Source organism: Falco biarmicus, chromosome 5 (genome assembly GCF_023638135.1).
Source record: "Falco biarmicus isolate bFalBia1 chromosome 5, bFalBia1.pri, whole genome shotgun sequence".
NCBI classification, from domain to species: domain Eukaryota; kingdom Metazoa; phylum Chordata; class Aves; order Falconiformes; family Falconidae; genus Falco; species Falco biarmicus.
Genome location: NC_079292.1, coordinates 51,236,843 through 51,264,839, shown reverse-complemented (window position 1 = coordinate 51,264,839; position 27,997 = coordinate 51,236,843). Strand labels below are relative to the sequence as shown.

Below are 27,997 nucleotides of genomic sequence, written 5' to 3'. Positions count from 1 at the left end.
AAAAAAAAACTCATTAGACATAACTGTTAGCTAAATTCACAAGAACTCATAGAATACATTAGCCTACTCCCAACGTTCGAAGCTCTTAGCTTACTACTTGTCAGTGATACCACAGAGTTCAAAAGATGCCGAGTTGCGTTAATAAATTATTACGATGATAAGATAATATATTTGATACATATTTATGTTTCCATCGGAGCTGATGAGTCTAAATATGACATATTGTTATTGAAGTATTAAAATAACATTGTATGACAAAAACACAACACAAAATATATTAAGGCAGCTAGCACACTTTCCTGGAAAATAAACTATTTATAATATCCAAGGTTAAAAAAAAAAACTTTAAAAAACCCACAAAAATTACTCTTTTAGAAAAGGCCTTTTTTTTCTTTCTTTTTTTTCTCTTTTTTTTCCTTCTTTTTCCTTCTTTTTTTTAACTTTTTTTTTTTTTTTCCTGCATCAAATATGTGCTAATCAGTAGTTCTAGCACTTTGGTCATTTTAGAAAACAGACGGATGACAGACATTTAAGAAAAACACAGAAAGGGAAAGCAGTGTATCTGAAAGTATTTTACATTTATACCTTTTAGGTACTGTCTGTTCATTTACTTTGTAGGCTTTTAAATCCAGGATCTGTTTGAATTTTGCTAGAGCTCACTTTTGTTTAGAAACACTGTAACTATTTCTCCGTTCAATTCATTTACTCAAAAGCATGAAACAGATTGATCTGCAAAATATAATCATGGCAACCCAGAAATTACTTATGTACTCTCTGTTAGCACAGTTTCTAGCTCAGTTAGAAATCCTTTTCGATAACTGAGTATACACCTTCACTTTGGATTCACAGCAATGTGCTGGAGAAGGATCTGAGACCAGCTATACATCCTAAGTGAAATTACTTGACTTAACCATATAGTTGTAAAATTCTCATGTTTGGCATTCCATCTTTTTTTTTCCTGGGGCCCAATATTTAATTAGCTATATAAAGTGGATCAGCTTTAGCTGTACCCCAAAGTCCTCACTGAGGAAGTAGGATTTACAGGTCCATAACCCTGCTCCAAAACAGCATGAGGCAGGATTTGACAACCTACCTGCTGTGTTAAAATGGTAACTACCTGGCTATTGGGAAACAGTATCTAGCCAGAGCCAAAAATGTCTGGTTCCTGCCCGTCCCTTCTGTTATGCTTTATTTGGTAGTCATGATCTGAGGAGGCCTGACACTGGATCTGACTGGTGAGATAGGCAGGAGAAAGCCTTGCTGAAAATGCCCCTGGGGTTAGGTGTGAGCTTGGGATTTAAGCGTCTAGCACAAGCAGGATGTAGGCAGTTCTGACATGCCCACTGGCAGGAACTATGTGGACTTAAGCATCACTGGGGCAACTACAGAGTAACAACAGATAAGTAGGGGTTTCAAGGATCTTAGAAGCAGTTAAACGCTGCTGAAAGAGACTGGAAATTAAAAACCTATGTGTGTAAGATAATTTTTAAAATGGGGCTTGGGTATTTCTGAAAATATCATCCTGATAACTCAAAACTAAATTTAAATACACAGTTTAAATGCAATTGCATTTCTTTTGTCCTACAATATCATAAAAACTATTTTTAACAGATTATATGCTCGATTATATATTCTTTTACAGCAGCTTCATGGCAGGGAAACTCCAGCTGAATAAAGCTAATGTAACAGAGCAGAAAATCAAGCACTCTGTCTAGTTTCATCTAATCTCTAATTCACATTCCTAAAAAGTTAAAGAGACGCAGAAGTGGACCCAAAGATTAGGGGATATCAAATCTCCAGACTTTTGGTCCAAGTCAGTCAGAATGCTCCTGTTTCACTGAGTATCAACATTACAAGGTCTAAACAGTCTGTCCTGGTTTATCTAAGTCAACAACCTTGCGCCTATTAGCAGTTAACCCATGAGACTGCCCATGCATTTTAGCACAAGTATACTTTGAAGTACATAAATAGACACTGTTTACTTTGCTAAAGCGGTGCCATAGTTTTAACATCTTGAAGGGCTGAACTTCAAAGACAACAAGGTTTACTAATTCTTATAAATATCCTCCAAAATATAACTTTTCATAAATGCATGACTGTTTTCAACTATGTTGACAACAGTACCATGTCCCCTGAAGTTATTTCAGAGTCCTGACTGTGTGTAGAGCTGATTCCAGTGTCAGAGTCTGTATCATTTATGTCCAGATTAGTCACTCTATGAACAAAGTCAGGAACAGCAATGCTGTTACTGGACATGCCACTGCCCTTGGATGGTTCTTCATTTGATGGAAGCCTAGTTTCGATGTTGTCTTTAACATGTAGTAAATTAAATTCTTCTGTAAGAAGTTCATATTCTTTTTCCTTCTTTTGAAGCAGTGAGTCCCTGTATGTAAGTTCTTTCTGAATGCAGCTCAGGTATGAGTTGATTCTCAGACCGTCTTTCATACTTTTTTCCAGCTCATATTTTACACTTTCCAAATCTGAGTTTTCCAGTTCAGCATTAGCAGCTCCTTCTGTGTGAATATCGTCTCCACTTTTTTCTGTGCATATACCGTGTACCTCTCTTTCAATTTCAGCACATAGCTTCTCTATTAATTGTTTGTGATGTTTCAGTCTCTCTTCAACCTGTAAAATTCCATCACTTTTGCTCAAATAGTCATGCATGTTTTTCTGATCATCTGGCCTACTCCCTTGCTGCTCAGCCTCACTTGGATTGATCATTAAATAGGAGTCCTGTACATAATTTTCTCCATCATTGGCCACACGATCTAGATGGAATTTTGCTTCACATTTTTCAATTTCCATATCTAGCTCCTTCATTCTAAGGACTTGTTGATGAATGGTATGATCTTGAGAAATGATCAGATGAATCAGTGTCTCCATGTTATCTCTCTCTTGCTGAACACTGTCCTGTTTAAGCTTGGCCAGTTTCCGGAAAGTCTTCCTCACAATTTTCTTTTGCTTATCTATTGGCAACATCTTCATGTAATTTGCTGGACTGAGATCCCACTGTTTTTCTACATTTTGTACTACCTTAGCTTCAGCTGTCTTCCACAATGGAAATGAGAGGAAAGCATCTGACTTTACCAACACAAAATGCAAATTAGACTGCTCTTCCCCCCAGGCTTTCCAAAGTCTCAGAATCTTTGTCAAGGGAGGAAGTACTCGCTCTGAGCCTCTCCATTTTTCTACAATGCAGTAATCACTAGGTTTTCCAAAAAGGACCTTTTTGTCTCCAAAAGTTGCTTGATGTTCCTCAAGCAATGCTTGAATGACTTCTGCACAAGTGGTGCGCTTTGTCAGGCCACATACAATCTTCTCTTCCTGACAAACCCAAACCACAATCTCTCTTTCATTTGAAGCCATGTCCTTGTTGGGAGACCTGGAAAACAAGAAGAGACCAAATATAAATTACATATCAATGTCACAAACTGTATGAATAATAACAATAATTCCGACATGACTACCACGTTGAAAAATTCCCATATTATTTTACAAGACAATATACTTATTTAAATTACATGAAGAAATATCATTGGATTAAGAAACAGAAAACCACACCTATTTCAGCTACTGCTTTAAGATTATTACTAGTCCAGCTGGATGAGAATCTCACACAAAATGTCATTTATCAAATTTAGGTTTTGTACACTTAAGTGTTTATTAACAATCAGTGATAGATTTTGGTAATCTGCATTACATTTCCAGACTGTTTTAGGATAACATAGCTTTTAGATCTGCATTTCTGTTCTCATCACACTGACACTGCACAAACTTTTGTAAGCTCTTAATATCACCGAGGCTTCTGAAGGAAAGAACGATGCCTCCAAATATGTACTGCACATAGATGGGCTGAGAAAAGACAACTGAACATCTAAGTTAAAAGAACTTGATGACAGGATAACTCTATAGCTCTTTTGCCACACCTGTACCCATACAAGCATAAACACCATTGTTTTCTACTGTGATGTTTCACTGACAAGTCTCAAGAAATGTGTTGCTTTTCCTGAAGTACCAAACAGCCTTAGTTTCAGTGAGTTGTGAGAGAATACCAACTGCAAGAGAATACCTATATAGGTCCCCATTTTATAACCTTTGTAATTATACAGAAATGCCCGAAAACGTATAAAGGGTTTTTTTTAATTATTATTTATTTATGAATTCCAATGAATGTGTAACTTGACATTAGCAGATAGTGCCTTCTTATACACTGATATACCTAACTTCAGGTGTCTAAGAACCCATTGCGGCTACTGCAGCTGTCTAATCAATACAATCAATGGAGCCTAGAAAGCCATACATCTGACCAAATGTAGAAGTTCACAGTTAACTCATCAGTTTCTCCCCCTCTGAGTAGCCCTGGACCGCCATATGCCTACATTGGCAGAGTGGCCTTGCGAAACCCAGGATATTCCCACCCTCTAGCCTCCACATGCATAATTTGTCGCTTGCCCAAACCTGGTGATTTGGCCTCTTGTCTAAAATGATAAAACAATAAAATCCCTGAGGAAAAAGGTGTTTCTTTGGATTTTCCGGTATCACTTCCATTTCACTGAATGAATGAGATTTAACCCAGTTTGACAGAGAAAGCTTGAAAATGAAAATGACAATTTTCACGAAATTTGGACAATATTCAAAGGGCGCAAAACGACATTTGGTTCTATCTGGGACTGCTTATTTGCAGCACTTTTCTAGTCTTTTGAGATGTAGTAGGAATGGAGTTTTACCTGGCTTAATTAGGGTTATACCCTATGATTATTAAAGCAATCCAACTTGTTTCTTTTTCTGAATTATTACACAACACTACAGACACACTGCAATCTAATAAATTGAACTATGATTGACTCAGCTCTAGGTGCCACTCTGACCAGAAGGCAATGATCCTCAAAAGACAGGAGTCTGCAAATGAATACCAATAAAACCTACAAGAGTGAGTTTATTAGTATCATCGCACAGGAGATCTCTGTCCGACTGCGTTGCTCCAGGTCTTGGAACATTCCTCTGTAAAATCTGTGTTTTGGTAGATTACTCTGAGTAATGACATCATTGTCCCACTTCAATAGCTCCCTCTTACAGACCATCATTTTTACAGTAATTATTTTTTAAAACTGGTGTTCAGAAGATTAACAATGTTTTCACAGACTACTTCTCAAAATAGGAAAGCATATGTCACAGACATAGAAAATGGCAAAATGGCACAAAGAAACAGAAATATTCAAGTTTAAATGAGCAGAGAGGGAGTGAAAGATGATATGAGATTAAACAGCATTACTGTTAAGTATGTCACATGCTAAAAGTCACTATCTGTAAGTGGTTTTAGGTTTACAGAACACATGATGCTATCGAAATATTTTTATCTGTTGACGGATTGATAGTTAAATAAAACTTACATAAATAGACAATTGCAACATAAGTTAGCTGTGGCTGTAAAATAACTTTTTTTACACTACAGATATAAAAGGAATAAAAAAATAAAATACAGAGTTACATTATAACTTAAGCATAAATTTATGTAAAATTAATTATAAAAAATGCAGTGTCTCAAACCATATTCACTACTGATACATAAATAATTGACCTAGAAATAAAAGTGTATTACCAGTCACTGAATTTCAATTTATAAATGTACTGACATGAAAAAAGAAAAAAAAGACATAAAAGTATAAGAAATATCAAATTGGGACTTTAAGGCGGTATATTCTGTATGTCTTTCCTGGTTAGTTTTTGGGTTTGGTGGGGTTTTTTTAATCAATAAATACATTTTAGAGAGTGTTATCTCAGTCTTTTACCATACTTTTGGGAGCCCTACACAATTTGTTTGCACATTGAAACTCTTCCTACTTTCTTTTCTTTCTTGTTTGTCAATTGCCATATTTTCTCCTAGTCAATATTTTCAGTGTGAACAGATTATATGAGTTAAGCAGAAGTTTGTTGTCTCTTTTCCTGCTGGCTCCTTTAAAGCTTTCTTATGAAGACAGTTTCTCTTTGTGATATTAGTAAATCTTCACATAAATTTGAAAAACTCTAAATATCCCATAGTATTAGTGTACTGATAAATACTTTTATTATACCCATTTTTTAAATGGAATTCCCACGGACTTCAGCAGGAGTTAAGAATCTTCTGGTGGAAATACATTGTTTATTGTAAAGCAATCTCTACAGGATCTGTGCAAACAATGTGGATATAAGCCAACGTTCTTAAATTACTGTTACCAATAATTTTTTAGCAGTTTATCTCCCAGTGTTTTGGGGTGTGTTTTTTGGGGAAGGATTCTTCTTTACTTCATCTATAACATATTTAACATACTGAAGTCCACAACTAATAGTGGGGCTGCATGAATGGATAATGTATTCATGTGCAGATACACAAAGAACTCAAGTAGCTTATACATGTATGTACATATAGCATATGTAACATACACCTTATAATTATATTGTCACATTTACAGAAAAGGTGAGAAGAAAAAAAAATTCTGAACATCACTAATTCTTGGATTAAAACAGAACTGTAAAGTGCAAATTCTTTCATTATTTTTTCCATGTGTTTGTCAAAACTTATACTGTGTTCATTTTTATTCAGTAGCCTCACTAAATTTTTGATCTTTCTTTTTAACCAAAAAGAATTAGCAAGTCATTTATAATCCTACAGTGCCATGGAATTCTAATACCTTCCAAAAAATCAAAAGTGTTCTTTATTATGTTCCACTAAAGAAATGGTAAACTGATGTGGCCTACCATGAACCTTTTAAGTAAAATTTATTGTATAATTCTTTAATCATAGTTAATTCAGGTAGTGCCAAACATAAATGAAACTTCAGTGTGTCCGTCACAGCATAATAATTATTAAAGACTTGCTTTCAGGATGCAAGAAGATGCTAATACTAGGAAACATCTTTCATTAACCTGTGCTTTCCTCATAGAAAGTGGAGAGCAGATTCTGCATATATGAAGTGGAATTCATCTCACTCAGGGATCTGAAAGTTAGGATTTCTTTATAAATTCACCATTAAAGTTCCTCTTTGTCATGAGAGAGTAGACCTCCAAGGAGAATACCACCACAGCCAAAACCATTTATGATCATTGGGATAATCCTCAAATTAAGCTATTTCTCTCCTTCATTAACTACAGGAGACCTATGTGGCTCCCTTAAACTAAACTCCTCATTTTCAGGTAGCTACATACAGGCGAGAGGAAGCCAGTCAGATTCTCATTTATTATCTGAGAGAAATTTAGCAAGAATGGCTCAGACAACAGTAGATTTAATAAACATAACTGTGGGACCTACACATTACAACTTCACAGCTTAGTTTAGACGCTGACTATTCCATTTGATGTTCGATTTATTACTACTATTTCTATGGAAATCCATTAAGTCTTTTCAGTACTAAGCAAAATGTAATGCAGTTTGTAACTCCTTGTCTTGAATAAATGTTGGTCATTGGCAGCAACTTTTTTTCCCCTGAGATGTAATAGTAAAATAGTCAATATTCAGCAACAAGAGCTGCTTTTAGACAGTCATTTTAATGAAGAGGCAAGCTTCTCATATTTACTGGTTCCTTGCCTTTCACATCCTGGAGTTTTCTAAAGGAACCAAAACACCTATAATTTTTCAATAACTTATAAAGTTTGTAATAAGGATTTGTAATAGCTAAAGTGTTTTTCCACTTTAAATGTTTGGCTTCCTTGAAAAACATTTCCAGTAGCAACTTCTTCAAAACTAGCTAGGCAACTTATTTTTTTTCAAAAGTTTACTGCTGTTGCTGTAAACAGGCTTTAAAGCTTTCAGTTCTGGCTTGAATTCTGTTTCCTTGAACTGATCACTGAAATGTTCCATTTATCCATCTATGATTTTAAAGCCTCGATGTTAACAACATGCACGTCTATCTTTTTTTGCAAAGTCACTTGTTGCTCAGGAACAGATGTAAATTTAAACTTCAGAATGGTCAAAAGTACATTTCCAATCTTTTTTGTTTGTTTTTATTGTTAGTTTAATGCCTTCTACTCTTTGCTTCTCTTCATGATGACCCCAAAATATATTCTAATCATGTTATAGACCTCACACAAAGTCTTGATTGCCTCAGCACAAGCTGATTGTTGCACATCAGATATATACTTCATTAATTTACCATTCAGGCCTAAGGGAAGAAAGGTAATACATTCCAGCAATGTACAGACAAAATAAAAACATGTACTTATGTTGCACAAAGTCAAAATATGAGATAGCTTAAATGCTGGAAGGCACTTTTGATATTCATTAAATTTAAGGGATGTCCAGCACAAAAACATACATATCAAACGCATAAATTTTTTGCTTTCCTAAAAATTTTAACATTGTTCCTAAATATTCGATATATAGTTTTACAAACAATCATGCCAATCAGATAAGGGGATGCACCTACTTTTTTAGAATTTCACCTTCATGTCTATAAGATGTTCATTTTTCCTTACTAATTCCAGTAAATATTCTGTTGGGACTAGATCACTCACATATAACATTTTTAGCAGCTTAACACAGTGTTTCTGAAATGCTGTTGACACTAAAAGAATATTTGGTTTTTGCTGAGAAAAAAACATAGATAAAATTCTTCTCCCCCTTCACTGTAATAAATTCTTTGTAGATATCCACAGGAAAATAAAATTTTCTCAACATTACCGTACTTCTGGATGTACCACACCACACACACCCCCCCCAAGGAAAAATGAAACTGAGTAACTCAAAAATACCTAGGTAATTGCTAGAAATTTCACAGTAGGACATGCCTTTACTAATTTTAAATCAACATGAACAACAGATCCAATTTTAAGTCAACATGAGCAACCAACTCAAAGTTTTTGTGTGAGGAAAGTTATTTAAAACTTGAGATTATGTTTATGAACAAACATTTTATTAGTTGTCTCCTCCCAGTCACTGAAATAATTTATACAGATAAATAAATCTATATGGAAAAAATAAATTATAGGGAATAAAAAATCTGCTGGTGAAAATAAAAGCACACATAGCGATACATTAATCTTTTTCTTGAAAATATGTACAACTGTTGATAATGTATACATTTGCCATCAAAAAGATCATTCTGGAAAGCCATTCGTGTGAAATATCTTTGTCATTTTTTTCACCAATTCTTGTGAGAAATTACATTTTATAGTCTTAATTTTCAGAGATGGAAGAGCTTTTACATATTATATATGAATTAAATTACTGTTGACGGCATAAAGTTATATCTGTTAGTAAAAACGTTTGTGGGTTGGAATATTCCTGTATTACTTAGTGTAATAATGTCACCATTTTTTCTTTCACTATTGCATCTGCAAGTGGCACATAATCTGTAATTAGTAATTCTTTATGTCCAAAGGGTTGTTTCTAGTGTTATGCTAGCAGATGATGTAACTAATTTAGACCATTTTGGTGTAGCAAATTAATCAGATTTTGTACTTGTGAGGAGATCTTTTCTTCTCTTAATCTATTTTTTTCTTTTTGATGCTGTACTTTCAACGTACAGAAGACACAGAAAGCCATATGACATGATAGTCATTTGCAATGCAAGAAGAGCTACAGAACAATAATCTATAAACAGCCTCCTATTGACAGTATAAACCCTCTCAATAGTGCATTTGAACACACAGTCTAATCTACAGCAAATCAGATAATTATGGTTTACGATTGATGGGCTGCCATGATGGGATCCTCAGCTGACCACAGCTCTCAGGTAGGTATGCTGTTGTCATGACCTCCCCAGAGCAAGATCAAAGTGCTTCTAAACTTCTAAGACGCAAACTGCTACCACGATACCACCCAGAACAATTCACTTCTTCAATGGAGAAACTGAAAGTGGCTAAGTGACAGAACCAGGGGGGAAAAAAAGGCTTTAAGAGACAACCCTCCTGCTGCCTACTGCTTTCTTGCAGTGGAGTCCTTGCCTAGCTCTTTGGTATCTGGGATCTCAGTGCTTTCCTGAGTCCACTTTCAGAGTCCACTGAGAAACATAACACTTTCAGGCAGACCCAGGCAGGGCTGCACTCCCTGCGTCTCTCAACAGGCTCCCCCTTCTTTCTCAAGCTGTACACTCCCAGCCCATCACCAAGACTTCTGTGCCTCATCTCCTGCCTACCATGCTGCACAGCAGGAACCTATCTTCCAGCCAAGAATGCCGAGCTGCTGAGCCACTTGCTCTTTTGAAAAAGGTGTGACACAATGGCATAAAACATCTGAGGAAAATAAGACTTCTGCCACAAAAACATTGAATAATCCAGTGTTTTCAAGGGGGTGGGTGGTGTCTGAGCATGCTGCTGGGGAATGTAAATCTGCCCACTTGGATCCTGGCAAGTCTGTATTTGTGCTATGGTCTTCTCTTTGCTCTGCACCCATAGATGTTTCTTCCATGTGCAAGAGCCCAGAGAACACATGCCTTGTTAAGCACTCGCTAATAACATTGTTATCTCTATGTGTCAGATCTGGGCTATAACTACCTATCAAAGAAATCTGATGGCTTGTAATTCTATTTACTTGCTGGAAATAAGGAGAGGTCAATATTACAGGGATATCTACTTCATACAGACAACCTGCATTTGTAGTGCAGGACACACACTACATGTCATTTGAGAGCTCTGGATACCAATGACTTTTACATGTCAAGGTGTATAAAGGCTAATTAGTTTATTAGTCATCACATTCCATACATAAATGATAATATTATATTGCTTTCATTATTTATTTTTCAAAACCTCAGCATGTTACTATATATATATATCTATAAAAATAAAAGCATATATGAGACAGTGGATGATAATTTTGAAATAAAATATCAAAAGATACTTTGGCTTTGTGGGGTTTTTATCTGTGAAATTTGCAAAAAAGTAAAATTATTTGCGCCATGTGTTGCAGCCCTTGCTTGGAAGAGACTAACTTAATTTGATCCAAACAGATTTTGTACAGCAAGTTTAAGCATTAAAGCTATAAAAAATTACACAGCCCATATGAAAGGTAAGGTCAGAAGTATTTCAACCTTTCAGAAAAAAATGGATCATATTAAAAGTTCATACTAAGTTTATTCAGATTATCCACATTTAATACACCTTTTTTCTCAACTTTCTGTCACCTTCTGTAAAGTCATTCAAAAAGCAATAAAGGCCAAATCTTATACTCAGTATGCCTCCTGCCTAAGTAGATTACATGCTTCTGAGTTTCCTAAGGGCAGCAATGAGGAAGTATCTACTCTATCAAGCACCCTATGAAGCTGGAATTACTCCAAAGCCTTAGGGATTCAAGACAGCCTATTAACTAACTGCATTCCTATTCCCCTTCACCTGTCCCAAAAACAGTATTAATGGAGGCACAGTTAATGTCCATTATGTAGGAGATAGAAATGTCCATACATGACATGTCAGAAACTTGGTCCTTCTTCCCTTCTGCATCACACAAAAGTCAGGGCAATGTCTAGTTGAAAAGCATCATGGCAAGGCAGGATTAGTACTTTGACTACAATAACAATAAAACGCCTTGATATAGATAATCAGAGTAGTCCCAATGCAGCAGGAGGACTTGGAAAGAACACCACAGAACTTGCAAAAACAAAATAATTATTCCAAAAGAAATTAATTTCTCTCTGCCATCTGTTTTTGTATCCATTTAATGTTGCTCTATAAGTCTTCCTCCTTTACAAAAATGTACATAAGCATTTATTAAAAGTAAAAAAAAATTAGGCATCTAGATACTCCTAGTTTTCAAACATATACACAGTAGTTTGGATGTTCTAATTGAAATATTTCAGATATTTGAAACAAGAAAACAATTTAAACAAAGTTTATTTTAACTACCTACATACAACACATTTCTCCTTGTATAAGTTTATGTTCATTTTGTAATTATTTTTTAAAGGCATAAATTTTTAACTCAGACTCCCATACTGTCAGGAAGCCTTTATGAAACATTTTAATTAGCAACAGCTGTTGAAAGTTATGTCCTATATCAATTATTTTGCGCACTGAAAACTATAACTAGTTCCTTAATCCCTTCTGCAAAAGAATGCCATCACCTCAGCTAGATATCATACAAAATTGCATACATTATAATTCAGCAATGACCTATGGTTGAGATTTCTGTTCAATCAATCATTTTATACTATATTAGAATCGGAACGGGATAGTACTGTTCTGTCATAAAATAAATAAAATGAAAGTTATGACAGTTTTTGAAAAATAATTCTCTAAGATAATTATTTTATTACAAATAAGTCATTCACAGCAGAGCTCTTACTGACTTGAAATGTCAGACCAGTAAAAATCCCATGGGAAATCATGCACTTCATTCTCATAACTGCACTGCTTGGACACAGGTGCCTGTTCAGGCACCGATATTTAAGAAAAATAAAAAAAGGAAAAAACTCTGACAGTATTTCAAACAGATAGAAATAAAAGAAGCCAACAGGAAGAAGCAACAAGGACTGAGTAATAACTCTATCATCTGGTAAGTAGATGGATAGCAGAGCTTGTACGATGTAGAAAATAAGCCAAGACATTCCACTAAGTCAGAACATTGCACTAACAGAAAGAAGTAAAAGACATTGTAAGAAGAGTTATACATCATGCTCACTAGATAAGAGTGGTAGTTATGACGGATTTTCCTGAACACCGCCCTGCACTCTCACTGCACCCCCAATTTAATAATGACATGACTGTGTCATTGCTCCCATGGCTGATACTGTTTTGCAAGATCTCATTTGTAAAGCCCAAGTGCAGATTTTCAGCAAAGGTGACCAAAAGGCTACAAAGTCCTCCACTTATTAGCTCTACCCTATACCATGATTATGCTCCCAATCACTTAATCTACCCGCAAAAGCAAAGGCTGCAGTCTCCATTCAGATGAAGACTGCATCTTCCCCTGCCCTTTTCTTCCTGTCTTACATCTGAAATTATTCCTCTCTCCCTAAGGGTACACATTCTCTATAAATTACATCTACACTTTAAATCTGCCTTCCTGTTAGACAAATCATCGTTCCTCCATTGTATATTCAAAGTCATAAGGTTGGTAAGTGGATATTAGTCAAAAAAATATTTGGAATTGCAGTAACATCAGCAAGCGTGCTGTGTACACAAAATGCCATGGAAGGTAACAGCTTCATCGTATCAGGTCTGTATTTTTGGTGGCTGGCCTGACACAGCAAAGGTTTGAGAACAGAGGAAAGCTGTCCACTAAAATATTTTCCAAGATGAGCAACAATAACATTAACAATTTGCTTTACTGGGAAAACATGTTTTGATGTGTATATTGCAACCGCTGCTGAGGAAGCAGCTGTGCTACTGGAATGGAAAATCCAGGGAAAACTCCAGAACCAAGAGTCACTGACATACTCAGTGGCAGTAATTCTCTAGACCATAATGGGGGGAACTGGAAGATGGGCAATTTCAAATAGCTTAGTGTTAGAAAGCAACATTCAAAGTTTAGGAATACCAATACATCAAGTGTTACACCTTGATTTTGGGCACTGAGTAGTTCTTGCTAGCTGACAGAGAGAAGATGCTGCTTTTTATCTACCACAAGAATTTTGCTACACTGCAAAAATACAATTCTCTGTATTGTTCCTGTGTCTATTTAAGTGCCTATGCAAATGTAAGCACTGGTTACACTGTACAAGCTTTATGGGGCTCCTATTAATAATGTACAGAATGCATCTAAAATTTCAACACTTGCAATAATACAGAGGAAGCAGAACACTTTATGTCACATTCAGAATACAGGCTTCCAAATGATAAAGCTAGAGCTGCTATTACAGTTAATAGAAATTTGGTTTATCTAACTTCTCCCATTAGAATTTTTATAATTGCCTTTTAGAAGCACCCTGGCTGTTTATGAGCTTCTGAGATCAAAGAGACGAGGGGAATTCCAAGGGCTGAAAGCATGATTGTTTTTGTTGTCCCATGAAATTGAGTTCAGCTTTTGTTGAAAGGCAAATGTATACTATTTCCCTCCCCTGGGTTTGTTGATATTTTGCTCAGTGAAGAAATAAACACACAAAGCATTCTGAGGTTGGGCCTGAACTGCCAAAACGTGAATAAAGCACACTACCTGCAGACCAGTGATGATTAGGTAAGTTGAAGAAAAGAACAAGATACAGACAAGGAAATAAGATTTCATTCCACCTTTCCAATACTCCCTGAGCTAAAGGAGGCTGGGATGGTTACCTCCTTATTAACCCTTATACAACGTGCATGGCTCAAACAGTTCAGTGCACCTCTACTCCTGGTGGCACTGTGTGAGGCAGATGCTAACCTCATGTACAACGAAACGAACGAAAGTCCAGATGGACTTAGTTTTTCACCAATCTTCAAGCTGAGCTCAGGCTCAGCAAAGCATCTCTTCTTTCCTTACAGTCTTTTCCTGATGGCTACCTATTGGAACTACTTTTGTAGCTGTGTTAGCTGAAGTCTGTGGTGAATTTCAGAGTTTGGGCACTGTACTTCATGATTCTGAAAAGGAACATTGTAGGAATCAGTATTTTTATCTTCTGTTTTTTAAACACCCTAACATCCCCAGAGCCATCCCCAAAACACACAAAATTATTTACAAGGCTACTACTTTAGAAAAGTGATCATCCCAAATACTATTTTTACTGCTAAATCTAGTCTTATAGCTTAGTGATTTTATGACTTAAAATATCATTAAGTAATTTAGGCAATCTGATGTCTACCTGACATGCCCATCTCCTTGCTTGTGCCAGCTCTGCTACTTTAACCAAAGGGTTTCCAGCTCTATAAATTGGTAGCAAGCTAATTCAGAAAACAAAGACAAGAAAAAACAAAACAAACAAACAACAACAACAACAAAACCAAAAAAAAAGTAAAGGAAAAAAAAAAAAAAAGAGGAAACCCAGTTTTTGTTCTTTGACCAGTGCTCCCTGAGTTGGGTTCCATGTATCAGGTAAGAGTAGTACCAGCGCAGAGGAAATGGCAGAGAGTGGTCAGGAGCCTGGAAAGGGGGCTGAGGACTGCCCTTTGTGCAACAGCAAGGCTTTAGATCTGTTCTGCCAACTCATCAAACGTTACCCTTTCTTAACTTTTTGACATCTAATGATTTTCAAAATAGCTTTTTTTGTATATCATAAAACCTAGTTTGAGTATCTCTTTAGTTTGCCAGGAGTGAGAAAGGAAGGACAGGCTTTAATTTTCTTCTGTATTTATTGCAACACATTTTGCAGACAGTGAACCACCCCACTTTGAAATTGTACTGTATGATCTTCCCCATTTCATTTGCTTTCATTAAATTATATTGAAGATGTCACCTAAAGGGGGTTCTATCAAGACCTCATTTACAATCAGTTATTTTTCTCTTCCCACCCACCCCCTCCAAATTTCCCTCTTGAACTTTCTGGAAGATAATTCAGTGACAAATGTGTTCCATTACTTACAGCATCTGAAGACATGAAAGGAAAAAAAGATGAGATGATTAAGTGGACTTTGCATAAATCTTCACCCTAAAGAGCTAAACTGAATACTAGATACATAATTATGCTAACAAGAAGAGTTGACATAATTTTTTTAAAAGAAACCTGAAGTGTTTTAGTGTCCATTCACAATCCAAGAGATTTGTGCAGTTTATGCTTTCAAGTAATTTTCTAAAATTGCTTATCAATTAATGCTTCAATATGTAGTTAGTCATACATAGGCTGATAGGGTTGCTGAAATATCACCACATCCTCTCTAAAGAAGCTACTGAACAAATTAAATAAATTGTTAACCTTACTGACTGTGCTCTGCCCTAGCAAGGAATATGCTAAAGGTGGCACAGGAGCTTGCGAAACTCATTCTAGCCAGCTCAGCAATAGAGACAGTGAAGACAAGAAGAGAGGAATTGCTGTCTGGAAGCAAGGTTAATGCTGGATCATAAAGATCGAGAGTAATGGAAAATTCACTGGATTAATGTAAAGAAGAAAGTGTAGGCAAGAGAGATATGCAGAGAATAGCATCCAGCAGCACACGCAAATGATTTTTAGCTGTGAGAAGATGAAGGAAGCTGACTGCAGAGGGAAGACATTCCATGATTCAGATAAAAAGCCATGTGAATCCTAAAATATTTGAATGATCATGACTTAAGCTCAAAAACTGATCTACAACAGAGATAATGAGTTTCTAGCTGGGGCCACCTGAAGAGGCTTGTAGCCATGTCAGTTGTCCACCACAGTCCTCCTACTGGAACAGAGCTGCTTGACTGGCCTCCAGATTACATAGGTCATGATGAATTAGGCCATAAAGATAAAGGCCTTGTTAAACCATCTAAGATAACCCACCTGAATGTGATTAAACAGTTTAGGAAGAAATAATTCAAAAATTTGATGCAGCTGAAAAGATGGTAACCCCTGGCAAAAGATTTGTGACGGACTGTGAGACCAAGTGTGGGCCAAAAACCTGCAGTAGGCACAGCTGAAGCCAGACAAGGCCAGGTGTCTGTGGCTAAAGACCAAGGCAGGCCCAAGAAATAATGGGGCTGGTTTTGCAAGACACATCCATGGAAGGATAGTGATTATCCGAAGAGGGCCATGACACCACAAGGACAGTGCAAACTGCTGGTTGTCTTTGCTGCGCAGAAAGTCAGACTGAGTCAACATTCAAATTAATCCAGTGTTTATTTCACATATCCAAATGTCTTTGCAGGTGAGGATCTTTTCAACATCTGAGCAATGCAGATGACTTCATAGCTCAGGGAGGATAAAAAGGCAGTTTACTTCTAATAAGGCACTTTATAAGCTGAACGAATACCACAGCAACAGCTGAATGAAGGCATTCTTCCTTCTGCCATGAGAACAATTCTGTGATGTTTGGAGAAATATACATATTTAGTATTCTTCTGTGACATGTTCACATTCTGTTTGTTGCTTCTGACTTTTAAAGAACTCTTTTATGTATGCAGTTTTGTAATATGCAGATGCATATGTATGCAATCTACAGAAATGGCTATTTCTGCACATATTGTTTATATATATGATGATTTGGGGTTGTAATATGTTTTATTGTACGTTAGATGTAGATGATACAGGTTAGGTCTATAAGATATGTGACACTATCTTATGTGCTATACATATGCATTATATAATCACATACAACACAAACTGTCATATATGCATTTATGTACTGAATATATGGCTACCATGCACAAATACTTCAGCTGAAAGAAATATGCTTAATTTTAAGCACTGGTATTAAAGTTTACCATGCTACTTAGTTCAGTGAAAATGGATTTGATTCCAGCTTATCCACAGCAAGGTGAGTTCCTTCCATTACATCGGACCCCTGCCTCAGTTGAATGTATACAGAAGACCATACTCAGTTTTGCCAGATCCACAGAAGGTACTGAGGCATTGCAGACACCAAGTGTTACAATTTCCAGGTGTCTTCCCCACTGCAGAAATTCATAATTCCCTCTTGGGACACCTAAACTTCTACAAAAAGTGCTACAGAAAAGTTCAGTTCCTAACGGGATTTGCTGACACCAGCAAGTTCAGCAGGAGCTGACCTAAATTAGTCAGAAACACAAACAGAAGTGTGGGACTTGGGTACTGTTAGACTGCATTGAGATGTTCACTGCATTAAAAGAATACAATATTAATTAGAACAATGACCAAAAGCCTGACACCTTCAACATGAATCCGCGTCTTTCTCTGGGTTACTGTGACACATACAAGCCAGCACAAAATGGGACAGCTTCAACAGGAAACACTGAAAGCATTTCAGTTTAGAATAAGTTGACTGGACTTTCTGGACAAACATATGTTGAAGACGCTAGTGTGGGCATCCTACAGGGTGTTTGGCCACCAGGATGCCTTTGTGTGTTGCTGCACACATTCTGAGCAGGGCTATGAGATGGGACCTCATGTCACCTTCTTGATTTTGGTAATGTGTAAGGGAGGCACATAACTGCAGCGTATTCACGACCAGTGGAAGACATGATGGGAGTATAGGTGACTGAGGAGTGCTGCCCATTAAAATGTTACTACCTAAAGGTTTAATCGTATTTTTGTGAACATCAGAATTCATAAAGCTTGTATCAGGTGCCTACAATGGCATTTAGTACCAAAATCTCCTTCATAAATCTAGCTAGCTCTTATTACTTACATTTGCTCAGTACGTGCCCATTTTATATCTTCTCTCCTATGTATGGTACTACCTTTTACAGAAAACACATTTTTTAATTTAATCTTTTGTTATATGTCTTTTGTCACCAGATATTAATTGCATCACAAGCTGACGCACTGTTGAATTTATCTCCACATATTCTTGTAGGGAGAGAACTCCCTTTTACAAATCAAATGTCAAAAAGATTTAGGCCAAAGCTATCCACTCAAAGTTCTCACTGTGGCTAACTGAATTGGTATCTAGAGAGATGTCCAAAGCAGGACATCCATAAACTTCCTTTGTTTAGCTCTTGTGCAAAACAGATTGCAGGACACTGAATTAGCAAATGGGGAACATGCAGTGAGTAAACACTTTTGTAAACTGTGGTTTATGTGAGTTGCCCAACATCAGGTAGGAATTTTGTGGCAGGGGCAGGGAAGACATCCATGCTATTAGGATGCTTCTCCCTTAATCATACATTGTCCACCTGTAATTCACCTCTCCATTCACTATTCCCTTTTTAATTTCCAAAATGAACGGCACAAGATGGTTAATTAGGTGCTCCACAAAGTCTGAGCATGCTCCATGAAGACCTTCCCTTTGAAAGGGAGTGGGGTGGAGCTCATGTCATCCACTTTAAGCTATTTAAGATGTAGATATGCAGTCAAAGATAATTTTCTGACCTTCCTCTGTAATCAGTGGCATAAGATAGGCAACTCCAAAAGGGTGACTAGTCTCATACTGAAAGCTTGTCTAAGGCTGAATGAATTGCCCTCTGGAAGTGTTTAGATGTATCCATTAACTACAAAGAGTACCTAGATGACTAGATACATATATACTCAATGGCTCAAGTTGAGTAAGACGAGGCCTGGCTTTTGTGTTTTACCATGTACCTGAATCTTATGAACAGTATGAGTTTCAGTAAAAATAAGTTCTACAGTTCCAAAAATAACTCAGATCTTTGACACCTGTAGTGACCTTCATGAGTAAAAAAATGTGATTAGTTCTCTACCTAGACCTTAAAGTACCAGAAGTCTGAGAAAGTGCAGTAAAGTCAATACCAATCCTAATTTTTTTTGTTAGAAAACTGTATTTGTACAGAGCTTTTCAGTAAAACGGGATAGTGACAACAAGGTGGCCCCGAGAGATACAGGCAATAATCAAGTTAAATAAGTAGGAATCAGAACCTGTCAACAGGCAATGCCCAAGTGAAACAACAGTTCAGAACACCAATTTACAAATTATGAAACCAACAGAAAAAAAAGCAGCTGAAAATCAGCATATGATCCTGCATTTATAAATATCGCTAAACCACTCTTTGATAAGTGAACAGAATCTGGTAACTTCCTGTGACAAATGAGGCATCCTTTATGTCATCAAAACCGTGCCCCAACTGTTGCTCTGAAAAACTTTGTAGTTTAAATGTGCTTCCACAAGTGGAAATGACTCTCTGTAAAAATAATGCTTTTGAATTTGGAGGAGGTTGGGGAAAGCAAAGTCAGGTGTTCCACATGGATGAAGGAATCTATTAACACATAGCAAATTGCAGGTTCAAGACCCAAGGGCGGACTCTCTTAAAAATTAGTAGTCTTCACTCAACTACATCATTCCACTAAGGTCATGCATCCTTACAAGTTAAAGTGAGGTAAATATATTTATACCTGATCAAAACACAACTTGGTCTAATAGATTATTACATTTTTCTAAGCCTGTTTTTGTCCCTGAACACAGGAATGTTATGCTTTTGCATATTTATTTTAAGCTTTGTTAGTTTTGTATTATTAAAAGGAGGACAAAATAAATACATTATTTTTCAAGAGAGCTGATTATATCTTCCATTATGGTGAGAAATTCATAATTTGGAATTCTTTACATTAATGAATGAGAACAGCTAGGGTTGGAAAATAAAGATAGATAATTAATCAGACTGGCAGTTTTGACAGTCAAAATAGACATATTATGGTTAGGTATTTCGTTTATAACAAATACCTACCCTCTGTATAAATATGTTTTCCTTCTAGCATTACTATGCAGCTGACTGATGAATGTGAAAAAAAACCCAAACCAACCCAAATAAAAAAAAACCAAAAACAACCAAACACCCAAAAAACAACCCCAACCCAGGAAAACAGAGGTTTACATCACCTTCAAAATTACAACATAAGAAATAATTTGGTAGCCTGGTTTCCTCTAATGCTAATGCTCAAAAAATGTATGTCTAGCAATCATCTAAACTACAAATTAAATTATTCCAATTGACAGAGGCAAACACATACTCAGGCAGACAGGAGTGAAATAGGGAAAAGCTGGGTGAGCAAAACACATCTTTAAATAAAGTGCATTTGATAGGTGTGCTAAACTTACACTAGAAATTTTCTTCCAAGTTTAGTGTCTTTCATTCCTCCTACATTATATCAGGACTTAGGTTTCATAGAATTAAAAATATAATTACATGACAATTTTATTATCATTACCAGTGAAAATCTTCCTTTCTGATTTTTAGCTTTAAAAATTAACTTTCTTTCCTTATGTTGACCTCACAAAACCACTTCAAAATCTGTTAAGATACACATGGCATTTTTTAATATATTTCCCTCTCTGTGACATTGCAAGCCTCCTCACAAGCCATTTTTAACATTATGAAAAATTTTAGACCATTTAAAATTCCACAGCGAATCATGTGAAATCAAACCTAAACAATCCAGTGTATTCTCATTTGTCTGCACAGCAGCCAGCTCTAGTGGACTGTACAAAGATTAGAAACAAGGAACTCCCAGATTTTATTCATACCTTTCCCACTAACTGGCTTTCACACTCTGCAGTTCTACAGATTTTACACTGTCTAGTCATGCCCTACTTATTTTCCTGAGGCGTGTAAATATTATCACCCAAATTACAGCTAAGGAAAACTAACTATGCTTATCAGTTGTCTGAGGTCACAAACGAGTTGGTATCATTACCACTATTAAAACACGTGCACCTTAAGTGCGTTTCTAGATAGGTTGAGACAGGAAAAGGCGACTAGTGGGTCTACCTGGTGCCTACTTGAGGCAAGTTCCTGAAAGGTGCTCAAAAAAGTTTTTTTCTGGATAAGGTTCCAAAAAAAATGCAACTTCCAAAATCACTAATCATCTCCTGACTTTTATATTTATCTGTAACACATAAGCATGATAAATGATTTATGAAAATTTCTGATTTTTATTGCAAGAGTTTTGCAGGTCCATGGAAAATTTACAACCCTGGAAGATAAAATGCCATCACCAGAATTTTCATAAAACCTGTACTGCACTCAGTTCTAAGTAATTTTTTTTTCTAATGAGGACACAGGTATTTAATACTTGATTTTTAAAAAGACCAGATGCAAACTGATCTGATGGAAATTTTCAGACAACTCTGCATGACATTCATCTGTAATACAATAACTTACCTACCTGAAATTACACTGAACTGTATTTGTTTAGTACCTGTGTTCTGTAGAGGATGGTTCTGGCCTTTGTTACACAAATGAATTTAGTCATCTATTTTCCCCTCTAATTCCATTTGGTTGGTCACTCTTCATCCTGAAACCATCTGACTCTTATCTGTTGTGTCCTGTGTGATACTTGGTGAATTGCTAGCATGGTAACACTGCAGAAGACAGAAAGTCACCATCTTAGGAGTATCGTCACACATAAGAGAAACAATAGAAGCGACAATAATAGCTGTTACCTATGCACACAACTGGGTTCCAACACGTCCAACATTCCATTCTAAGCTTCACTTTGCGTGTGGTCTTAAAGAAAAACTTTATCTTGCATCATCCTCTCAGTGGCCATTAATAAGGATTTATCTACATACTAAATATAGCAGTTGGATGAACTAATTAAGGCTTGTACAGCATGTGTGATTTAATGCTTGCAAATAATAATGTTTAAGACCATACTTTTAAATTGTCATTATTCGTCATATAAAACAAACAAAACAAAAAAATTAAGATTGTCTGAGTGTAGGTCAATCAAGAGGTACTACTCTGTGATTGTCACCAACTTTAATAGAAGTTATTAGAATTTTAAAAATCCCTATCTCCAAAAACTTACATCTCTCTGCTGAAATCAATACACATTCAGCAACACATCTGAGCCTTTTGCCTGCAGGTAAAATACTAATTTTTCATCAGTAAAATAAAAAATCCTCACTGACCAGCAAGAATTTTCCTCTGTAACACCACTGTTTCTTTGAAATGCATCTTCTCAGCCTGGTTCTACATCATATTAGTGTTTCAGATTAGCTTCAGCTTAACCTAAGTAATACTCTTTCCTTAGATGGTGTAGTATTACATGCATCTATTACTCGTTTTATTTACTCCTTTGGAATGAAATTGCTGTCCACCCTCCTGGAATAGTAGATAATTAACTCCTTAGAAATAAGGTTTGTGTTTTGGTAGATGACAAGCTCTTCCTGAAAGTGAAGTGAACAAATATGTACAAAGATTATTATAAAAGGTATGCAACCATTTTGACCCCTGAGACAAAGCTGAGAAGCAAGACCAGAAAATAAATTGTAATGCATGAAATCTGGCTCAAAAAGTAAAAACTCCTTTGATAGTTCATAAATACATCTCCCACTCAAGGAAAAGTAAAAATATAAAGAAGAATGGGTTCCACCATTACCAAACAAGCACCATCTTTTCAACCTAAAAATTTAACACAGATAGCACCACTGATTCTAAACAAGGTTTTATCTACCCCCTCCAACATACATACCAAATGCCTGGTAGTCCTGAATCAAAAAGCACCTTTATAGCTTCAAATAGACTTTTCTCCGAGTATGCTCATCCAAGATGACAAGTATTAGACATCTCACATGATCCCATGAAACTTACAGTGCAGGTCATACACAGTTCATTCAGATAAGCAGCTGATCTCCAAGAGCTTTTCCAGTCCAAACCTAAATGCTGAGCATTTTCAGTTTTGCCTCACCAAGGCTTAAAATGTACAGCAGCGTACTCAACTGTACAGCAGCAGAGATGTTCAAGCTAATACTCGAATCACTGCGCTAACCAGGTGTGATGAGAAACTACTGAAGGAGGGGAGGAAGGGAGGGAACATGGTAATGCAAGGTCAGTATCAGATAGATGAAGTCTCTAATCTAATTCATTACTCTCTACTGTAATATAAAACCTGAGAGAATAATTGAATGTTTCTTTCACTGGGGAGGGGCCTCTGACTGTCAGGATGGGAAGAACTCCCTCTATATCCGTACGCATGAATGGATATATATGGTCTGTCTTTCTACCTCTGAACCAGAGATGAGCCGATTAAAGAGAGGCGGACATAAAGAGTAGGCAAAGAAAACCTTTGCCTCCCATATAGAAACATTATGCTAACTGCTATGGCACTAAAACATTGACAGTAAAAGTTGTCAAAAACTGGAAAGGAAAAGCAAAAACAATAAATACATTTAAATAACAACAGATTTGTAACACAACTGTTTCATCATCAAACAGTACTCCAGGTTCAGATGTATTGTATGTCAACAGAGAATACTAATGGTTGTGGTAAACGTAGGGCCAGCATGAATTACACCGGCAAAAAATATTTCTCAAGCTATTTGTGCCTAAACAGGACAGCCCTACAGCATCAAGAGCAACTGTGTGAAGAAGGCAGATTATCTATACCCTCTTTCTTTCAGTTTGCTACTTCCCCAGCTACAACTTGCACGAAACAATAGAGCTTCGACAAGTTTGGGTAAGGTTTATGTGAAAAACCCAAGGAAGTGGCCTCAGTGGAAGAAATAGCAGTGGAGTTAGCTTTCTTCGCGTGACATCACTGGGCAGATAAGACAATGATAGATCCAGATATCCTTGTGATGATGGGTAACGTTTGAAGTGTTTAAGTGAACCAAGACCCATTCTCAGAAGTGACCAAATCTAGCACCCAAGAGCAGAGAAGTCCTGATCTTACAGAAAATCAATGGGGCATAAATTTCTGTTCTACTTAGCAACCAGGAAATCACATACAAAGTGAAACCCTGGTATGTAAACACTACAAGTATATATGCTTTGTATTTATTTTCGTATTTGGATGAGGAGCTCTTCTGCCCCTGTGCAGCACAATGTGCTAGATCAGTACTACACCTTAACTGCAGAGCAGTCTGTGCCCTTCCCCTTACTCCATCTTTGGCTGAGCATTTCCTCACATCACTGCACTTCCAAAGTGTGATGCAAGCTGAGCTTTCCTCACACTTCCAAATAGCACCTTTAAGAGATGTGTATAAAAAGAAATCCCTTTCAGTTTATCCATGTTATGGAGGCTTAGTCCTGCAGGAAACCGTCCTTTTTCCTTCACTGCCTCAGAGGTACAGCCCGTCCCTGCTGACCACACTGGGATTTGCAGGCGGGTGCGGCATGGCCTCGCTACCTCTTGCATGTATTGCTCTCCAGGGGACACACTGACAAGCACATACACGTTCTGGGGACTATGATTATTTCTGGTTGTCACAGGAGGTCAAAGAACAGTACAAAACCTCCTCATAACTCTTGAAAAAGATAACAAGATCTCACTCTCTCTTTCTGGCCAAGAAAAATATGTTGGGGCCACATTCCTAGTAGCTGCTCTTCTGGAACCAAACCAGGCGTTATGGTGATCTAATGGTTACCTAGGCCTTGTGCTGTCCCTCTGCATGAGCAAGATTTCAGCAGCCCAGGAGAGTAATACTAGCTGAAGATCTCTCAAATACTAGAAGCAGTTCAGCACAGGTTTTGTCTGCCTGACATTTAATCTCAGTTTTTCTAAAGGCTTGGGGCATCAGAGCAAGTACCCCCGCCTCCTGCTCAAATGCCTCACACACACAGACACAGTTAGACCAACCTCTTTGTTTAAACTCTGAGGTCTCAGGGGTAGAGACTGACATTTTATGATCTGGATGTGAAGAGTCTACTGTGAAACAGGGCCCTGATCTGGGACCTCTGAGCAATGCTGCAAGACAAGCACTAATTACAGAGGTGTCATCTTGTTACCTGAGCAAGTGACTGTAAAGTCTTCATTCTGCTTCTGGCTCTTCTTCCAACTACCTTTGCTGCCTTGACTTAGCTTTAAACCCTCCTCCTGTAAGCACAGATTTTATTCCTCATTTGCTTATCTGATAACTCCCAAGAATTATATATGCATGTAGCAAATGGTCATTAATATCTTTCTTCAAAAAAAGCAAAAACCTCGAGTTTCTCAAAAAGATGTACAAGCACTAGATCTAATAAACAAAGCAGCAGATTAAAGATATACATATATGTATGTCCCTTTTTGGTCCCTCTTTACAGGTAGGCAGACCAAGACAAAGTAATGAGCCACAAATTCCAACTCCCCAACTTCTGCTTTAAACAGTGTCAAGGATTTTAAGCTAACTTCCTTTTCAAAGTTTCAAACAAGTTCACAAAGATACAATTATAAAGAAAAAAAAAGTTATTCCATAGCTCTTCAATCATACAAGACCCTTTTTACTAACTGCATAAGCAAAGTTTCATTCTCAAAATTCAGAATCAAAAGCTGATGTTAAATACACAGAAATTTAAATACTTGAGATAATGACACATCTTAGAATTTGGTAGTTTGCTTTGTTCTTGACACTGCCACCACCCCCACCACCCCTTTTTCTGTAGTCACAAGACTTTCAGCCCCTTCTTATTACCACAACACCTCTCTGCCATTAAAGGCATTAATTTATTTTTTTCAGGGGGGAGGGGGGAGGAGGGTGAACCGAGAAGAAAGTGCTAGATGTTCACAGTAATGGTTCCTTTGGTATGTTAATTTGTATTACCTATTTAAAGCTTTAGATTATGACTTTCTTTTCCTGAGGAATATAATGTCACATCAGCAAACAAGTGAGATTCATGCAATTAGTATGAAGATATTTTCAAAGTCCTAAAAGAGAAACAGTTTCACTGCTGAACAGGGTGGAACTGTGCTTTATGATTTAACACCGTTCAGGTAATTGATGGCAGTAACAAAATTTCTGGTTTAATACTAATAAATTTACAGCTTTGGTAAAAGCAGGTCCATGTAAAAGTTCATGTCCACCTTTCCAGATCTTCTAAACATAAAATGGCCACATGGGAAATACATAAAAGTTTTCCTATTTCCAGACACATTAGCAAAATACACTGTTTAATCAGTAACCTACAATATTAATAATTCTAAAATAGTATTCTATTTTTAAACTGTGACTGTCGCAGTCTTTTTGATTTCTATTCCACGTAACAAGCTAAGTTAGTATTTTCACACAATCCCAACAAATACAGCTGCCCCAGAATAACTTTCACTATATTGAATATGAAAAACAAAAGCCAAACATGGAAAAAAATCAGGACATTTTTACAAGACTTTTTTAGGATCCAGTTATATTCCCTCTGGAAAAGGTTTTCCCTTGCATACCCTTAAATACAAACTAAATTTCAGTGGAGAGCACCTGTCAAAGTGGGGAAGAGATTACAAGTGATTTTTCAGTTCCCACTGAGCTAAAACTTCAGTGACCAGTTTCTGTTCAGTCTTAGCTAGACACGTTCAGCCACTGTAAATTCCATAGGGGCCAAGCAAACCTACTCCACTCCAAGCACATACAGTCTTTATAAATCGAGTGCCATCCTAGCACTTAAATTGATTACATAACCTTTTTTCTTCATTTCACAGCTGGTGTGCACAACATGTGGAAGCACGCACAACACGAGGGGCAAAGTCCCCATGAAGGAACTTCGCCGGAGCCAGCCCAGGGACCACAGCTGTCTCACCCTGAATAGTTTTCTAGGCAAAAAAACCCCAAACCAACAAGAGAAAAACCCCACCAACCCCCCCAATAAACAATACACCAAAGCCATAGGCAGTCAAGTCCAGCTCAGACTAAAGGCTAACCAAAGCAGGCATGCCCCCTGCCCACGCTGGAAGACCCGTGCTCTCCTGCCTCCCAGGCTCATAGACAGCGGACGAATTCAGGGACAGGTCGATCCTAAGCGATTGCAGGCTGCGGCTCGCTCTCCCAGGGAAACGGGGGGAAAGCGGACGGCGAAGGGCCCGGAGCCCGGCCCGGCCCGGCCGTGAGAGACTCGGGGAGCTTCTTCCCAGCACGGGTGAGGGGCTCCAGGCTGCCCCGGCCGCCAGCCCCTGCGGCCGCAGGCAGGACCCCCCCCGCCAGGGCCGCCAGCCCTCCCTCCCAGCCCCGGCCGAGCCTCACCTTGTTAACACGGGGGGCTTCCAGCGTCCGCCTTGGTTTAGACGGGGCAGGTTTGAAGTCGGGAAGAGCTACCTTTCTCCTCACTGAAAATACTGCCCGAGAGTCAAAGGAGACAGAGCGAAGAGGGGCGAGACAAGCCCGGGGCAGGGGGGGAGCGCCCCTTCCTCCGCACACGCCGCCCGCTGCCCCCGGCCCGGCGCCCGCCCGCAGGTGAGCGCCGCGGTGCAGCTGCAGGGAGCGGCAAGGACCGGGGCAACGCATCCTCCCCCCAGAACAACAATCAAAGTATAAAAGCAATCCATCCCATACCGCCCTCCCTTTTCCTCCGCGTACCCACGCACTTTACCTGTTTTTATGCCGGGTTTTTAATAAATTCCTTCCAAAGGGAGCCATGATCCCAGCGGCAGAAGCATAACATCAGCGATCCCCAAACAATTCGAGGGTGTTCCCTTCTCCCCTATTTTTTTCCCTGAGCGCCTTCCAGCTTGTTAATAGTCACTGAGCGTAGCGATGAGCTGGAAGTTGTGCAATTTACTGCTAACTTTGAACTCCGGGTTGTTGCTGCTGCTGCACCTTTGGAGTCCTGCCCAGCTGCAAACTTGAAGGAGGCGTTTAGGAGCAGGAAAAAGAAGGGGGGGGGGGGGGGGCGGAATACGCACTTGCTCCTGTGATGTGAAGTTATGCACAGAACTTGCTA

At 37.8% G+C, this 27,997-nt stretch overlaps 1 protein-coding gene across 4 annotated transcripts; it reads right to left on the bottom strand.

Annotated features, from left to right (window-relative positions):
• Positions 1–27,997, bottom strand: RASSF9 (Ras association domain family member 9). 4 transcript variants are annotated; one of them, XM_056341785.1, is made up of 3 exons: positions 27,647–27,997; positions 21,567–21,729; positions 1–3,382 (listed from the first exon to the last, which is right to left on the bottom strand). In XM_056341785.1, the coding sequence occupies exon 3, from the start codon at positions 3,364–3,366 to the stop codon at positions 2,107–2,109; it is 1,260 nt and encodes a 419-aa protein (XP_056197760.1). In that variant the 5' UTR covers positions 3,367–3,382; positions 21,567–21,729; positions 27,647–27,997; the 3' UTR covers positions 1–2,106. The 4 variants fall into 4 exon arrangements, with proteins under 4 accessions (XP_056197760.1, XP_056197758.1, XP_056197759.1 ...); XM_056341783.1 differs by lacking the exon at positions 21,567–21,729 and having other exon boundaries at positions 27,647–27,990; XM_056341784.1 differs by lacking the exons at positions 21,567–21,729; positions 27,647–27,997 and adding an exon at positions 27,301–27,554.

Bases quoted from the DNA above. Each gene is read 5' to 3' on its own strand.
- RASSF9 (XM_056341783.1), bottom strand. From the start codon at position 27,693: ATGGCTCCCTTTGGAAGGAATTTATTAAAAACCCGGCATAAAAACAG. The intron at 3,383-27,646 runs GTAAAGTGCGTG...CTTGTTTTCCAG, and splicing joins AAAACCCGGCATAAAAACAG to GTCTCCCAACAAGGACATGG.